At 40.8% G+C, this 18,093-nt stretch overlaps 1 protein-coding gene across 2 annotated transcripts in view; it reads right to left on the bottom strand.

Moving 5' to 3' along the window:
- Nucleotides 1–18,093, bottom strand: part of LOC120574026 (Na(+)/H(+) exchange regulatory cofactor NHE-RF3-like) — a 52,077-nt gene that overhangs the window by 13,886 nt on the left and 20,098 nt on the right. For both annotated transcript variants that reach the window (XM_039824027.1, XM_039824018.1), the window contains exons 5-8: nt 13,644–13,715; nt 6,903–7,035; nt 3,829–3,965; nt 3,532–3,739 (exon numbers count right to left, since the gene is read on the bottom strand). In XM_039824027.1, the coding sequence (XP_039679961.1) occupies nt 3,532–3,739; nt 3,829–3,965; nt 6,903–7,035; nt 13,644–13,715 (550 nt within the window). The remainder of the gene's footprint in view (nt 1–3,531; nt 3,740–3,828; nt 3,966–6,902; nt 7,036–13,643; nt 13,716–18,093) is intronic.

Genomic DNA, 18,093 nt, shown 5'->3' with positions numbered 1-18,093 from the left:
AACCAGCGGAGCAAATAGACTTTCGGTTCACGGCGTAACGTTACCCGTTCACCCGTTAACAATCCCAGAAAACTTTCTGTTGCTGCCGTTAAGCTTGCTGATCTGGCAGTGAGTCACCCGGGGTTGGGATCAGATCATAGGGATCAGACCTCCAGTGCTGGGTCTAATATTGTAATATTAGCTGCTGCTGCAGCTAGCTAGCAGCTAGCCACCAGCCCTGTGACCTCGGTCTCTCGGTTCGCTCCCGGACTGACTCTGCAGAGCTGGCGTTACCTGCTCTATGATCAATGAGCAATGATCAAGGATTACCAAATTTCTCTCTCATATTGCTCCTCATAACCACTAAAAAACTAAAAAATCTAACCCAAAGTACAATTATTATGGACGTTAGCTGACATTAAGGGTTTCTGCTTCATTAAAGGAAATTGTAAGGAAAAAGCTTAACGTGGTTAACCATTAAGCTTTTTCACGTTAAGCGTTTTAGAATGTCCCGGCTGCAGCTGAGGGAATCTGTAGCCTATAACTTCCGTTTTTTGCCCCCCTTTACATAAATATACATATGGCTATGAAATAGATCATGAAATACAGGCTTTAGTCATAATACTTCAATAGCCTAAATACATGTATGTTTTACTATGTATTTCGAGGGACTTTTATTTATTCCATCTATTTATATGCACGTTATATTTAAGGGAAGTTTGGTTATCTCACAGACTCAGACTAAAAGCAGCAGCAAGCCTGCCTGACATCAGTGCATCATAGCATATCACTATCTGCAAATAAAATAAAATATGAATAAATCACGAGCGCGGCAGATTCCCAGCTCAACTAGAGCGGGTAACGCAGCTCTGCAGACGGACCAGAGTCAGTCAACCCCGGGGAGCGAACCGTGGGGACCGAGGTCACAGGGCTGGTGGCTAGCTGCTAGCTAGCTGCAACAGCAGCTAATATTATAATAGACCCAGCACCGGAGGTCAGATCCCCATGATCTGATCCCGAACCGCCGGTGACTCTGCCAGATCAGCAACAGAAAGTTTGCTGGGATTGTTAACGGTTGAAGCGTGGTATACGTTGCAGCCGTGAACCGAAAGTCTGTTTCCTCAGCTGGTTCGATTGGGGCGAAGTTGTCTGCGGCAGGTAGAGACAGAGAGTCAGAGGGAGGCAGGGAGAGAGGGGAATAAATACATGTGACATTATGAAATAAAATTCCCCCCCAAGCATTATCAAGAGCACAGGTTTCCAAAGTAATTTTAGCCTGGGCTGAAAGCAACACTGGTAGGTCTCTGAATATGAAAAAAAAAACCTTTTTTCATTTCTATTTCGAGAGTGATTTTGTATTTTTGTTATATGAAATAGAAAATGAAAATCACAGCATATTTTTATTTCTCCCATCCCTTTTGACCATGAAAAGGAAAAAATGCCTTGTATTTCAATTTCAATTGTTGTATTTTAAAACGAAAATCAAATAACCATTCGTTTTTGTTTTAAGTCTGTTTATGAAATGAAAATCGAATGAACGAAAAGTACGGACGGACCAAGGGTCCGTGTACTTATCTTCGATTTCATTTTCATTCATAAACAGGTATTAAAAAAAAAAACGATGGTTATTTGATTTTCGTTTTAAAATACAACATTTGAAATTGAAATACAAGGCGTTTTTTCTTTTTCATGGTCGATATAAGATAGGAGAAAGTTTAAATATGCTTTGATTTTCATTTTCATTTTCATTTTCTTTTTCAGCCCAGGCTAAAATTACTTTGGAAACCTATACTCTTGATAATGCTTGGGGGGAATTTTATTTCATAATGTCACATGTATTTATTCCCCTCTCTCCCTGCCTCCCTCTGACTCTCTGTCTCTACCTGCCGCAGACAACCTCGCCCCAATCGAACCAGCTGAGGAAACAGACTTTCAGTTCACGGCTGTAACGTTACCGTTACACCACCGTTAACAATCCCAGCAAACTTTCTGTTGCTGCCGTTAAGCTTGCTGATCTGGCAGAGAGTCACCGGGGGTTCGGGATCAGATCATGGGGATCAGACCTCCGGTGCTGGGTCTAATATTAGCTGCTGCTGCAGCTAGCTAGCAGGTAGCCACCAGCCCTGTAACCTCGGTCCTCGCGGTTCGCTCCCCGGGACCGACTCTGCAGAGCTGGCGTTACCTTTAGAAGATATGTTTATTTATATTAGGACAATGCACATTAATCAACATTTCTGTAAATGCGCCAGTGTTAGCCAGTGGGCTAATTTTCAACTGTAGTCCTAGTTGCATGCATGTCTTTGTGGTGGGAAGAAACCGGAGCACCCGGAGAAAACCCACGCAAGTACGGGGAGAACATGCAAACTCCACACAGAAAGGCCTGGGACGACCTGGGATCGAACCCAGAACCTTCTTGCTGTGAGGCAGAAGTGCTAACCACTGAGCCACCTGCTCTATGATCAATGATCAAGGATTACCAAATTTCTCTCTCATAACCACTGAAAACTGTCAAAAATCTAACCCAATGGACGTAGCTGACATTAAGGGTTTCTGCCTCATTAAGGGATATTGTAAGGAAAAAGCTTAATGTACCTAAACAGTGATCAAAAAATCTAACCCAAGTCATGGACGTTATCTGACTGATAACTGACTGATATCTGATTGATCATTGTTTAGGTACATTAAAGTTAAGCTTTTTCACGTTAAGCGTTTTAGAATGTCCCTGCTGCAGCTGAGGGAATCTGTAGCTTTTTGCCCCCCTTTACATAAATATACATATGGCTATGAAATAGATCATGAAATACATAAATGAGGAAATACACATGAACATAGGCATTAGTTATAATAGTTAAATAGCCTAAATACATGTATGTTTTACTTGTATTTATTTCGAGGGACTTTTATTTATTCCATCTATGCACGTTATATAGGAAGTTTGGTTATCTCACAGACTCAGACTAAAAGCAGCTAGTGCATAAGTGCATCATAGCATATCACTATCTGCAAATAAAATAAAATATGAATAAATCACGAGCGCGGCAGATTCCCAGCTCAGCTAGAGCGGGTAACGCCAGCTCTGCAGACGGACCAGATCGAGTCAGTCGTCCCGGGAAGCAAACCGTGGGGACCGAGGTCACAGGGCTGGTGGCTAGTTGCTAGCTAGCTGCAGCAGCAGCTAATATTAGAATAGACCCAGCACCGGAGGTCTGATTCCCATGATCTGATCCCGAACCGCCGGTGACTCTGCCAGATCAGCAACAGAAAGTTTGCTGGGATTGTTAACGGTGGCCTAACGGTAACGTTACAGCCGTGAACTGAAAGTCTTATTCCTCAGCTGGTTCGATTGGGGCGAAGTTGTCTGCGGCAGGTAGAGACAGAGAGTCAGAGGGAGGCAGGGAGAGAGGGGAATAAATACATGTGAGTGACATTATGAAATAAAATTCCCCCCAAGCATTGTATATAATAATAATAATCTACGAGGTGAGTGTGTATATATAATGTGTCTGTGTATGAATGTGATTGTTGTCATGTGACCATCAGTGCATCTTTAACCTATCCGTCGAGTGCCTGCCAACTTCTCTTGTCTCAGCAGAAAGCCGTATCCATCACGTCCTTTAACCAGATGCATGGTTTTGGCAGTGTGGGGGAGGCCGCAGCATTGTGCCACCACAGGCAGGATGGGCATCTTCCTCCTGACATAGCAAGACTCACTTTCACGGTCAATGACAAGCACCGTCACTGAGTCATCACTCTTCTTCACCTGAGAACCAAACACACTGCAGGAGTCACACACATGTTCAGTCTAACAAACACACACGTGAGATCTGACTGAGGAAACTGGATTCATACAGTTCTGTTGAGAGTGGAGTGTGTGAGCGTTGACACCATGGCTCCATTGATCCAGATCAGTTTGTCTCCAGTGCATACACCAGCTTTCTCTGCTGGACCATCAGTCATTGTGCTCACAGTATACTGGCCCTTCTGACCTGGTGACACATATTTACTATCATCATTATCAGTATAGTATGGAATAAAAGTCTTGTACTTTGAAACAAGAGTTTACAGAGAAAGCCTTCTCAGCTGTCAATAAATTATTAGGCTACCTGCTAATGTGATGTGGTAGAAAAAATAGGTTGCATTGGGATTTACACGGTACAATAACAGTATTTGAAAATATCACAGTATTTGGTTACTTAATAATGTAATGTAACAGATTTAGCTCAATTACCAATGATACATACATCATTTATGGTTCATATTTGCCATTTACCCCTGTGAGATCACATTTATGATCATATGATCATTTTCGTTTTTTGTGAGAAAGGAAATACAATTATTAAAAAGGTAAAAAATAGAAACAAGATTTTGGATCATTAATGGTGCTTATTTCTTAGAACTTAATCAAAGCAGGTGAAAGTGCTTGAAATGTAACAATTTGGTAACTTTGTGTGGGAATAGCAGGTGCAGAAAGACAACATTTCCACACACAGACACCTACAATCAGACACGACCACATAAAGACGCACAGACACATAGACACAGACACACACGCACACACGCACACACACACACACACACACACGCACACACACACACACACACACACACACACACACACACACACACACACACACACACACACACACACACATCAAACTAACAACGCATTTCACGGGGAGAGGCAGGGCAGAGCTGCGGAGGAAAAGCGTATTTCCTCCGCTGCACGGTGTGGGAGGATCCCCTGCCTCTCCCCGTTTCTGGCAGCCCCTCGCCGGGCGCCGCGACCGGCTCTGGGTCAGTTTAGCAAGAACGGGATTGTTGGGTTCAGGAAAACAAAAACTGGGTTAGGTTCAGAAAACGGGCATACCATCGGAGTTCACTAAAACGCAGTCTACAAAACCTTGGGAGCATTACGCACGATCACACGTGTGGTCAAAAGGTTGCGGAAAACTGGGAACATTTTTACGCATGCAAATTCTTTATAAATCCCGACTATTGCGAGGAATGTTGCGACGACAAATTTCACCCTGCTTCACGTAACTTTTTCTTGCGTAACAGGTTTTATAAATGAGCGCCTGAACACGCCTCCTCTTTTTGCTGAACCGCCCCTGGGAGCGCAAATACATTCCCTAACTTATCGACGTGCGTCTGTCTTGGGAAAAGTCCGCTGTGCGTCGGGTGCAAAATAGGAATGATACATGCGTCAGTGTACAAAGGCAATAGCGGTGGGTGCAAGATAGGGCCCAGAGTCTTAAATGCTGCTCTTTGTTTATCTAAAAGTGGATGGCTGAAAATTTGCAAATTGTTGTCCTCACTAAACCTTGTAACTCAAGCGTGACATTTAAAAGTCCTTAATGCTCCTTGGAGGAGAGAAAACAAAGTGTCGCCAAATGTTCTCTTAATACATCCATGTGGCCGACACACAAAAGCATAAACATTGGCGAGCACACCAGCTACCAGCCACTACCTTCTATTTACTGATAGCTAGTGTTTAACTCAGGCTAATTACTGTAATTAGCTAGTAAGGTGCCATTTTTGGGAGCCAGCCTTCCAAAAGAAAGCACAGGAAACGTGTGAGAGTCAGAGCCTTAATTATTTCACCTGTCCGGAAGGCTCTGACACACTTTCTGCACTCCGTGTCTGCGGACAGCTGTAGGCTTGTACCGGTGTTGATGTTCTGCGCATTGTTGGACAAATGCAGCCACTTTACAAGTCCACAGCGGCCTGCGGCGTGTATGTCCGAGCCTGTCTCCATCGCCTCCACTTGCAGGTTGTCAGCTGTGTGTCTGCCTGGAATACTCTCGGATGGCCGATTTAACTCGCCGGTCCTATTTTTTATTTTATTTTACCTTTATTTAACCAGGAAGAGACTCATTGAGATTAAAAATCTCTTTTTCAAGCATGTACTGGCCAAGACAGGCAGCAGTACAACCACACGTACAGTACAAAATACACAAAAACACTAGAAATATAAAACAACTGAAACAGCAAGTCCTTCAAAGTCAATCACAATCCTAAACACATCAGGCAAAGCATCTGCAGCCAGATGTGGCTGCCTCCAAGTCAATCTCGCCGGTCCTCATCAATATAGTTTCATGTGTCACGTGTAGCTCTCCACTACCAGAAAAAAAGAGGAGCTTAGAACGCAACTTGCGATGTGATCTTGTGATCTGGATGGGAAGGATAACTCTGCTGGTTGGAAGGGGTGTGTCACGTTTCTGCCTTCTCACAGTGTGAACAACCAAGGTGGATTTGATGCGACAGACAGGGAAGACGGAAGGAGCATGGAAGTGGGTTTGGTGGAGAAGTAGAGCTGGGTGGCCTGCAGCAGGAAACAACAGCAGGTAGTGGCGGCGAGGCCGTAAGCTCCAGCCACCAACAATGAAGGTAATTAACAGACAATTTTTGCAGGATAATCCATCAAAGTTAGTAGTCAAGGTGCTGAGTGTGTAACCACATAATCCCTAATCAGTTTGCGACAAAAAGCAGTAGGGAAAGCAGAAAACACAAATTTGAGGGAGAAAGCAGCGGCAGCCAGTCGTGCCAGCATTCACTTCCGCCTCAGAGCGTGTGTAAAAGTCTCTCTGTGCACACCAAATGACAGATGGTTCCAAATGACAGACGGATTCAAAAGAACAAGTTAACTATCATAATTTTTTTACAGTTTGGAGTGAAGAATCCATAATTTAACACAATATCAACTTTAACACAAATCCAGCCTCAGGACCTTTTCATGCTTCTATAGAGCAGGCATGATCTAAGACAAATTAGTGCAAGGAAATGAATCAGTAATGGTAAATGGATCGTCACAATATCTGCTGACATTTATGCTGATTGGCTTGCTTGTGAAATAGTATGTGTGTTTTGTCTTCAGAGAAGCTGTAAGTGAGTTCTGTCAACCAATGACAGCAGTGTGTTGGTACCTTCCACTGAGACAATGGTTATTCCCAGGCCATGTACCGGGTGTCTGCTGATGTGACACAGTCTGGGTCTCGACCAGCGGTCCCCTTTGGAGGCCTTCGCCAGCGTCTGCAAGTCCACGCCAAGAGACAGTGACTGGAGAAGAGAGACATGAATAGGATTCAACTCTATCTGCAAGGACTGAAGCTAGAATATGACCAACTGCTGCTAGAAAAAGCTAATAATGTTAGGTATAACGTAAATAAATTAAGATACACATCATCAAATAAGACAGGTAAGCAGTTATCCTCTATGGTAAAGAAGATCACACTAAAAGATCTAGTGAATAACTCTGTAGTTAGAGACAACATACTTATTAACCAAGAATTTGCTTCCTTTTATGAAAAATTATATTCTACTGAAATTGAAGGTCAAAAGAATTTCTTAAAATTAGTTGACATTAAAAAGTTATCAGAGCAACATAAAACTACAATTGCCAAAGAGATTTCCTTGATGGAAATCAAAAAGGCAATTGAAAGCTTCCAAATGGCAAAGCTCCAGGTATGGATGGTTTACCGCATTTCATTCAACATTCGGGCCCCAAATTAAATTAAGTTATAAAACAAGCCACTACAAATGAAATCCTGCCACCTTCAATGTATAAGACTATTATTAATGTAATTCCTAAACCAGGTAAAGAGTGCAATAAACCCTCTGATTTCCGACCAATAAGTCTAATAAATTGTGATAATAAAATAATTACAAAAGTTATAAATAACAGAATAACCAAAATACTTCCATCAGTACAATCATTTTAACCACACAGGGTTTATTAAAGATAGACAGTTAAAAATAAATGTTAGAAAAATCACTGTTTGAAGATCGGAACAAAAGGCAACAATTCAAGGCAGGACATATATGAAGCCTTGTAAAGTTAATGGCTAAGAAATAAGGACTAGGTATGGTGACTGAGAGCTGGAAACCAAGTGTGTGTGTGTGTGTGTGTGTGTGTGTGTGTGTGTGTGTGTGTGTGTGTGTGTGTGTGTGGGAGTGGGTGAGTGTGTGTGGGTGTGTGTGGGTGGTTGGGTATGTGTGTCAAACTGTGTGTTGGTGTGTTTGGGTTTGTGTGTCAAAAATGTGAAAGATATACAGTACAGACCAAGAGGTTGGACACACCTCATTCAATGCGTTTTCTTTATTTTCATGACTATTTACATTTTAGATTCTCACTGAAGACATCAAAACTATGAATGAACACATATGGAATTATGTACTTAACAACAAAGTGTGAAATAACTGAAAACATTTCTTATATTTTAATTCCTCAAAGTAGCCACCCATTGCTTTTTTGATAGTGCTGCAAACCCTTGGTGTTCTCTCAATGAGCTTCATGAGGTAGTCACCTGAAATGGTTTTCACTTCACAGGTGTGCCTTGTCAGGGTTAATTAGTGGAATTTTTTCGCTTATTAATGGGGTTGGGACCATCAGTTGTGTTGTGCAGAAGTCAGGTTGATACGCAGCCGACAGCCCTATTGGACAACTGTTAGAATTCATATTATGGTGTAATGGCAAAAATTACATTTAAGCATAATTCCTTGTATTTTTATGTTTTATTTCTACTTTAATTCTCTCACATTATTGAAAGACAGTTTATCTCAGTTTCTGCTTAAATTGCTGAGGTGTCCAGTCTGGAACATTATGTGAGCTGTTTGTCTGAACAGATAAAGGGACAAGGTTACCCTAAAACTCTCATGTTTTCCCATGCCAGTTAAGATGTAACTGGGGGGTGAAAGTTGTACAGGGAGGAGGAGGCGAAATGGCTCCAAGATGTCTCTTGTATTTCTCTGATTGTCTTCATATGTGTATCAGATTGCCTGTAAGAAATGTAGCGTCATAATAATCCAAGTGCGTGTGTGCTGTCACTCTGAAGATGCATAAAAGCCTGATGTTCTGTTCACTCATTTGAGAAACTGACTCCACACTGGGCTGCGGCCTTTTGTGAAATCATGTTGCTCCTATATTTGCAAATATATCTTTTTTAATAAAATACAAAAACCCAACTTGGTTTTAATCTCAGTCTTATTTGTTTCAATTTACTAAACTCTGAAATTTCCCCCCCTGCTGCAAAGGAAACTTCCATAACAGAATGGCGACGAGGATGGGATCATGTGCGGGGCTCAGATAAAGGAGACTCCGTGGTTGACTGAGGACTTGCGATCCGAGATCAAACGATCTTTGCCTCTACCTCGCCCAAAAAGCATTCAGAGAGGATCAGAAACCACGGAGGGCTCTACTGACCCAACACTGATCTATTAAGACGGAAGCAATTTCAAGCAGCAGGGTAAGATCAAACTCTAATTTAAATTGAATTAAGCGTAATTTGAATTGGCTATAGTAAACTTCCAGAAACAAATACTGACGTTGGAAACTGACATAGGACAACCATTTTGGGGTTGTTTGTATACATTTTGGGTGGTCCTTTAAATTTGGGTAATTACATTTGTGATCATTCTGACAGTATGTCTAGAACCTTCTGAGCCACAGATCTCTATCCACACGGGTGTGACTTTGTTTTATAGATTTTCGGGGGACAAATCTAATTAGATTATGGGTAACGGATCGAGCAGATCCGGGTCACACACTCCTATGGGACCCATGGTGGATGAGATGGTAAATGGTGGTTCAGAATATCTAGAGTGTCTGCCGTATTGGTCAAAATATATTATTTTTTTTTGGTTTCCTTTAAATTCGGGCAAATTGAAAACTTGGTAAAACTAATGAAAAAAGACAAAATTAAGACAGAGGCAGGCAAATAATGCAAAAAACACACATACACCAATAACCACCTCATCAGCACTAACCAAAGCCCGTGTTCTGAGCTTTCTCTAAAAATCAGGAAGACAAGCTGGAGAAACGGAGGGACGAAGAGGACACGGACTCAACTAAAGAACGAGTACGTGAGAAAATCATGTTTGAAGCGTTTGTCTGCATGTTACAACAGGCTGGTGGGCAACATATGGAGCGCGGACCCGAAAAAAGGCCGCTCCCACGAAGGACGTGGTCGAGCCAGAGAGGCCCAGGCGGGTACCGTGGGCAAAATAATGAGCCCAACGAACCAGACCAGTGTTGGTACTGCAAGGACTTTGGACATTGGGTATGTAATTGCCCGAAGAAAAAGCAAAAAACCTCAGACAGAGAACAACACCTGTCCCTCTGTTTGACTGAGTCAAAAAACTGATGAGGAAGGTAGTGCTGACACACACACACCCGAAACAATGGTAAAGATTGTTTCCAACGATTTGTCAAGTGCTAGCAACCTCTGACAATTGAAGAACATGGAAGACGCTATTGGTAAAAATAGATATAATCATTAAAGTAATTTGTGTATTGTGATTAGGTTGTAATCAAAAGGGTGGAATGTAATGGCAAAAATTACATTTAAGCATAATTCCTTGTATTTTTATGTTTTATTTCTACTTTAATTCTCTCACATTATTGAAAGACAGTTTATCTCAGTTTCTGCTTAAATTGCTGAGGTGTCCAGTCTGGAACATTATGTGAGCTGTTTGTCTGAACAGATAAAGGGACAAGGTCACCCTAAAACTCTCATGTTTTCCCATGCCAGTTAAGATGTAACAGGGGGGTGAAAGTCGTACAGGGAGGAGGAGGCGAAATGGCTCCAAGATGTCTCTTGTATTTCTCTGATTGTCTTCATGTGTATCAGATTGCCTGTAAGAACTATAGCGTCATAATAATCCAAGTGCGTGTGTGCTGTCACTCTGAAGATGCATAAAAGCCTGATGTTCTGTTCACTCATTTGAGAAACTGACTCCACACTGGGCTGCGGCCTTTTGTGAAATCATGTTGCTCCTATATTTGCAAATATATCTTTTTTAATAAAATACAAAAACCCAACTTGGTTTTAATCTCAGACTGTCTTATTTGTTTCAATTTACTAAACTCTGAAATTTCCCCCCCTGCTGCAAAGGAAACTTCCATAACAATGGCAAGAACCAATCAGATAAGTAAAGAGAAACGAGTGGCCATCATTACTTTAATAAATGAAGGTCAGTCAGTCCGGAAAATTGCGAAAACTTTGAGTGCAGTCGCAAAAACCATCAAGCATGAGGACCGCCTCAGGAAAGGAAGACCAAGAGTCACCTCTGCTGCTGAGGATAAGTTCATCCGAGTCACCAGCGTCAGAAATCGCAAGTTAACAGCAGCTCAGATTAGAGACCAGATGAATGCCACACAGAGTTCTAGCAGCAGACACATCTCTAGAACAACTGTTAAGAGGAGACTGCGCGAATCAGGCCTTCATGGTCAAGTAGCTGCTAGGAAACCACTGCTAAGGAGAGGCAACAAGCAGAAGAGGTTTGTTTGGGCCAAGAAACACAAGGAATGGACATTAGACCAGTGGAAATCTGTGCTTTGGTCTGATGAGTCCAAATTTGAGATCTTTGGTTCCAACCGCCGTGTCTTTATGCAACGCAGAAAAGGTGAACGGATGGATTCTACATGCCTGGTTCCCACCATGAAGCATGGAGGAGGAGGTGGGATGGTGTGGGTGTGCTTTGCTGGTGACACTGTTGGGGATTTATTCAAAATTGAAGGCACAGTGAACCAGCATGCAGCATCCTGCAGCGACATGCCATCCCATCCGGTTTGCGTTTAGTTGGACCACCATTTATTTTTCAACAGGACAATGACCCCAAACACACCTCCAGGCTGTGTATGGGCTATTTGACCAAGAAGGAGAGTGATGGAGTGCTGCGCCAGATGATCTGGCCTCCACAGTCACCGGACCTGAACCCAATCAAGATGGTTTGGGGTGAGCTGGACTGCAGAGTGAAGGCAAAAGGGCCAACAAGTGCTAAGCATCTCTGGGAACTCCTTCAAGACTGTTGGAAAAACATTTCAGGTGACTACCTCTTGAAGCTCATCAAGAGAATGCCAAGAGTGTGCAAAGCAGTAATCAGAGCAAAGGGTGGCTACTTTGAGGAATCTAAAATATAAGACATGTTTTCAGTTATTTCACACTTTTTTGTTAAGTACATAATTCCATATGTGTTCATTCATAGATTTGATGTCTTCAGTGAGAATCTACAATGTAAATAGTCATGAAAATAAAGGAAACGCATTGAATGAGAAGGTGTGTCCAAACTTTTGGCCTGTACTATATGTGGATGAGTGGGAATGAATGGTATCTGGAGATGAGCGGAATGTGGATGAGTGGAAACATGGAGAGTGTATGGTTTGGGAGGTGGGTATGTAAAATTATGAACATGAGCATGCATGAGTGTGGTTTAATTTAAGAGTAGAGGAATACTGTTACTAGTAGGAGTTGTACTCCGATTGGAGTATGAAATTACACAGTATGCTGGTATATGTAATACTTCTTGATCGAAATAATACAAATAATAATAAAAAAAAGAGTAGGATTCAACTCTGAAGAATGATTCAGAGAAGTAACATCATATAGATTAACTCACATCACTCATATTTGTGTTTACTTTGGCAATTCAATTTAATTAAGTGTACAAGACAAAAAACTTGAACTGGAACTGGAAGTATAATCCCTGGGCAGCCATGATCCACTCACACAAAGTTAAGGCATGCCACACTTGTTATAGTGTTAATATAATGTCATGATATCAGTCTAGGTCTTTCAGGTTTTGATAAGGGTCAGAACTGATATAACATATGACACATTAGGGGGGCGTGTTTGTGTGATGCTGATTTAATCCAGCCCAAAAGGAGGAAGACAGAAGCAAGCACACTACAGGCCAAACACATTGGAGACAAACATTTTGGACGACTGATTCCTATTACAAAGATGTTTGATTAAAGAGACGTTTAGTTATTTCCCGCCACACGACTTTTTGTAAATACACCTTTTAAAACTTGAATTACAACACGTAGAGCGGGCTCGAAGAGAAGTCATCAAGGGAAAGTTAAACACAGCACAACCCTCTAGAAGTAGGAAAGACATACACTCATGCAGGCCAGTTTAGGAATCACTCTACGTTAAATGTAGCCTAGAAATCTAGATGCACCCTAGTGGCAGCAAATGTAATTTGCAGCCAGGGTCGTCTAGCAACTCTCCGTTGGCTTGCGAGCTGGAAAAGCCATACTCCAGCTGGGCCAATCACATCGTGTATAGAGTCGGTGGGCGGGCTTAACATAATGACAGCAGAGTTACGACGGTTCCGCGTGAATTCCCTGCTACTTGAAAACAAAGAAGATGGCTGCTGCTGCTGCTGGCGAACAGTGGTCTTTCGAATCGGCTTTGGCCATGACTCTGGAAGACTTGGAGTTAAGCTTTTCTTTGAGAAAAGAACAAAGAACGGCACTGAAGTCATTCTTAAAAAAGGAAGATGTGTTCGGAGTTTTGCTGACCGGATACGGCAAAAGTTTAATCTATCAACTACAGTAGCTCCGCTACCTACTTCGTTGCTCTTGGTTGGTTGTAGCGCTATCCTATTGCAGGGGGAATTTGAAAGACAACCTTTTATCCCACGTTAAATGCATCATGCTGGGAGAGGAGACAATACCATTAATGTTACACGCTAGGTTAGCTTTTAGTAATTGTGTTTCTTGGTTCTACGAACCCAGGTTAGCTTAGTTAACAATAGTATAATGTTAATTCTCAGTGGTATGTCGCTGCTGATAGACTGCCATGTGACATATAAAAACAATATGTCATTTGTGTTTGACTGGCACATAACCCCTCACATACGTCATGATAATCCTCTTACAGTACCTGTTCGTACTCTTCCCTCCTCAACACCAGGAGGAACAAGTGTAAGCCGCATGACTGGATCTTCCTCACCACCTGTCAGGTAATTACAGAGAGACAAATAGAGACACAAATGATTCAGTGAATAAACTCAATTTCATTTTTAATCACAAGTGCTTATGTTAACTAATGTGTGTGTTCCCTTCTTAAATGTTATTTCATTTAACAGTAACATAAGGAAACATGCACACCAAAACCTTTAGATCATGTTTACTTTGAACTAAATTATAAAGGAAACCAGTGATCAAGCAAGAGTAGAGGAATACTGTTACTAGTAGGAGTTGTAATCCGATTGGAGTATGAAATTACACAGTATGCTGGTATATGTAATACTTCTTGATCGAAATAATAAAAATAATAATAAAAAAAAGAGTAGGATTCAACTCTGAAGAATGATTCAGAGAAGTAACATCATATAGATTAACTCACATCACTCATATTTGTGTTTACTTTGGCAATTCAATTTAATTAAGTGTACAAGACAAAAAACTTGAACTGGAACTGGAAGTATAATCCCTGGGCAGCCATGATCCACTCACACAAAGTTAAGGCATGCCACACTTGTTATAGTGTTAATATAATGTCATGATATCAGTCTAGGTCTTTCAGGTTTTGATAAGGGTCAGAACTGATATAACATATGACACATTAAGGGGGTGTGTTTGTGTGATGCTGATTTAATCCAGCCCAAAAGGAGGAAGACAGAAGCAAGCACACTACAGGCCAAACACATTGGAGACAAACATTTTGGACGACTGATTCCTATTACAAAGATGTTTGATTAAAGAGATGTTTTGTTATTTCCCGCCACACGACTTTTTGTAAATACACCTTTTAAAATTACTAATTACTAATGGTATTTTAAGATGGTGTCTGTTTTGTTTCTGTCATCATTCAGCTAACCACAAATAACATTAACTCTACTAAAATGTTTACATGTATGGTGTGTCTCAGAGTGATACACCCATTCACAATTAAAGTCAATTACTTCTGTAATGTTTAATAGTGTGTAAATGGAAAGTTAGCCCTAGAATCACTCCACTAACACAAGCAATCTGAATAACAACAGACATAGACATTTTGTTTAAACAAAGGAAGAAGTATGGAGTTATATATATTTTAGTCTATATCCTCGACATTCCACTTCCGGGTTAACCTTTTCTCAGATCTCTGCAGGGTAAATCCAGACATCTAGCTAGACTATCTGTCCAATCTGAGTTTACTGTTTCATGACTAAAACAACTTTTAAACGTACACGTTCCACCAAAACAAGTTCCTTCCCGATGCTATTTTGCAGCGGTGCCATTGTTCCATATGGAGCTTAGCACCACCCATTATGATTGTGATTGGTTTAAAGAAATGTCAATAAACCAAAGCACGTTTTTCTCCCATTCCGGAATGCTGTCTGGACTAGCCAGACCTTCCTCTGCAGCGCCACGGTGGAGGATTTGTTTCTCAATTGTGTGATGGGTCATTTTGAGCACAGAATTTTTTTTTCCAAGCACATAAATTATAATTTGTACGAAGAAATATTCTCACGCAGAGAATGTTTAAATTGGAGCAAACACAAATCTATTCTGTGCACAATTAATGTACAGTATCTTAATTTTTGCTTTTTTTTAATCAACATTATCGATTGATCATCTATTTGTGGATAGTGCTGCAGGCACACTGCAAACTACAGTTGTCTCTGTTGAACCGCTAAAAAGAAGATAATAAAAGGAAGTGAGCTCCATGGTATAATTCCCAAACCAGTAACCTAAAACAAACTGCTCTGCTCGGAGCTACGTGCGCCTCAGCCAGGGGATAACACAAAATCTTTATGGGCCCCTTCCCACATCCACAGCTATTCATTGTACCATCTTTTTGGTCCTTCCTCACATGAGGGTCCTGGGTACTCACTCCCCTTTCCTCCCCCAGTCCAACACCCCTGACCACAGAGGGAAGACACACACTGTTGATATGGACACACTGCCCACACTGCCATGACACAGCTGGATTTAATTCAACAAAATACCTCTTTAATAAAGGAAAATAAGAACAACCCCAAGTTTTTTCTGCACTGTAGCCAGGCTGACAGAGAGTCACAGCTCTGTGTATATAGCCCTCAGTAGTGACGACTTCATGAGCTTCTTTACAGTTTTTTTTTATTGCTAAACAACACTGGTGTGAAACCACATGTGCAAAATTCTAACTACAGTCTGCATTACCAACAGTCACCTGAGCTAAACAGTAACCTGTACAACTCATTCCAAGCAACACAACTCTTAACACACGTCTCAAAACAGGCTCAGTGCAGCCAAACACTATGAACAATCCTCAGTTGTGGTTAGAGCCATGGGATAAGTCTGTAGAGTTTTGAAAATTGTGTTCAAGCAATGAAAAACAAACTAGAGTTTGGTTCACATGAACTTCTGCTGTGCAGACTGTAGTTAGTTTTGCGCATGTAGCTCCAGTGGTGCCCACTGTAATAATAACATTTTAACTATTACATTTACAATTTATTACACAGGGCACGTTACACTATTTTCTGACATTTTAGTGACAGGACGATTGGATACAATGATGGACAGAAAAATTATTGTTACTTCATCCCTAATGCTATGGTCCATACAATTGTTGAAAGGGTATCCAGTTGTGTGTGTGTGTGTGTGTGTGTGTGTGTGATGCGTTCATCATGTTAATGTAGCTGGTAAAGGTGGGGCTTAATTATTTTATATACTGCAGGGTAGTTTAATATGTAACTAGAAAATGCATTTCCTTCAGAAAATGCGTGGGAATGCTGTAGTATGAGTATGAATTTCATTAAAAAGTTAAAAGTTGACGCTAAACTGAATTTGGCTTTAAAATTTGAAAAATGACAAAAGATGTAGAACATTGTGAGGTCTGAGTATATTTTCAAACAGATAATGACTCACAAATACAGAAATATGAAACAAATTGTATGAAAAATCTTAAAGCTCAAATGCATTGCACCGCACTGCTGAAAAATCTGGAAAATTGTCAGAGATGGAAGCTAAACTGCATTACCTAAAGGAAGAGCTAAAATACATTGTTAGAAAAGCTGGAGGGTGAACTGTAATACTGTCAAAGATGAAAGTTGAAATGAATTTCCTGAAAAGGCTGAAAGAAAAAATACTTTGTATTATCAGACATATATAGAACGAAAAAGCTTCAATCTAGCTGAGATGAGATGTGAAATATATTAGGTGAAAAGAATAGGGCTGAACAAGAGGAAAGAGAGGAAGAAAGAGAGAAGAAAGGAGAGAAGAGAGGAGAGAAGGAGAGAAGAGACAAGAGAGAGGAGAGAAAGAGAGGAAAGGGAGAAGACAGGAAAGAGAAGAGAGGAAGGAGAGGAAAGAGAGGAAAGAGATGAGATCAAAAGATGATTTGATGAAGATTTCAAAAGATGAAAGTTGAAATGAATTACCTGAAAATGTCTTAATATTTAAAAAAGTATAAATAGTAGAACAAAGTTGAAGTCCTATCATTAGAGCTGAACATTTTAAAAGTTGAATGGTTTTAATAGCTGAACGTATGCAGAAGTTACAGAGAGCCAAAATAAAACATGAATAGCTGAATTGCTAAAGCTAAACTGGATGAATAGCTTAAATCTGTAAGAATAAGTTGAAGTAGTGAGAATAGTTGAAAAAGTGAAATAACATCTTGGTCAGGGACACGTTGACTGATGTATCGTAGCGGGATTCGAACCCAGGCCTCCCACACCAAAGGCATGCGCCATAGCATCTAAAAAACATTAAAATGTCAGTAAAAGTGTCAGTTGGAAGCTGAACTGCATTACCTTAATTAACTAACAGTGGAAAAACATTTCAATAAAAGCTGGAAGCTAAAATGTAATACTGTCAAAAGTGGAAGTTCAAATAAATTGACTAAAAAGGCTGAAAATTTAAATTATCAGCCATATCCATTGCGTAGAACAAACAAGCATGACCCAAAAGAGCTGAGAGGTGGATATATTGCCTGAAAAGAAGAAGGAGGCAGGAGGAGGGAAACAAAGACAGATAAGGAGGGAGACAGACAGACAGACAGAAGTAGAACACAAAGGATATAGACTAATGTTCATAGTTAGTCTAGTTAGTTGAATACTACAGCAAGACTGTAGTATTCAAGTTGACTGTCTGTGAAAAGGTTGTCATGGCTACTAAGTACCTGTGACCGTGTTTGTAAACATCCTTTGAAGTCTGTGATGAGATCTCTTTGTTGTGTAATCAGTTAAATAATGAGCAGTTGCTCTTAATATGTCACCTATGGCACACTGCAGCTAATTAGAGATACTGACAGCAAGCTCTCAAATAAAGGCTCAGACTGCCAAAATGATAACTGCTATCAGTCAAATGACATCATCCTGCGCACCACAAGGCCTTTGTGAACGTATCGGTATAAAATGTATATG

The sequence above is a fragment of the Perca fluviatilis genome, chromosome 2, assembly GCF_010015445.1.
Source record: "Perca fluviatilis chromosome 2, GENO_Pfluv_1.0, whole genome shotgun sequence".
Lineage (NCBI taxonomy): Eukaryota > Metazoa > Chordata > Actinopteri > Perciformes > Percidae > Perca > Perca fluviatilis.
The sequence above is the reverse complement of the archived record's forward strand: the minus strand, read 5'-3'. Positions and strand labels throughout refer to the sequence as shown.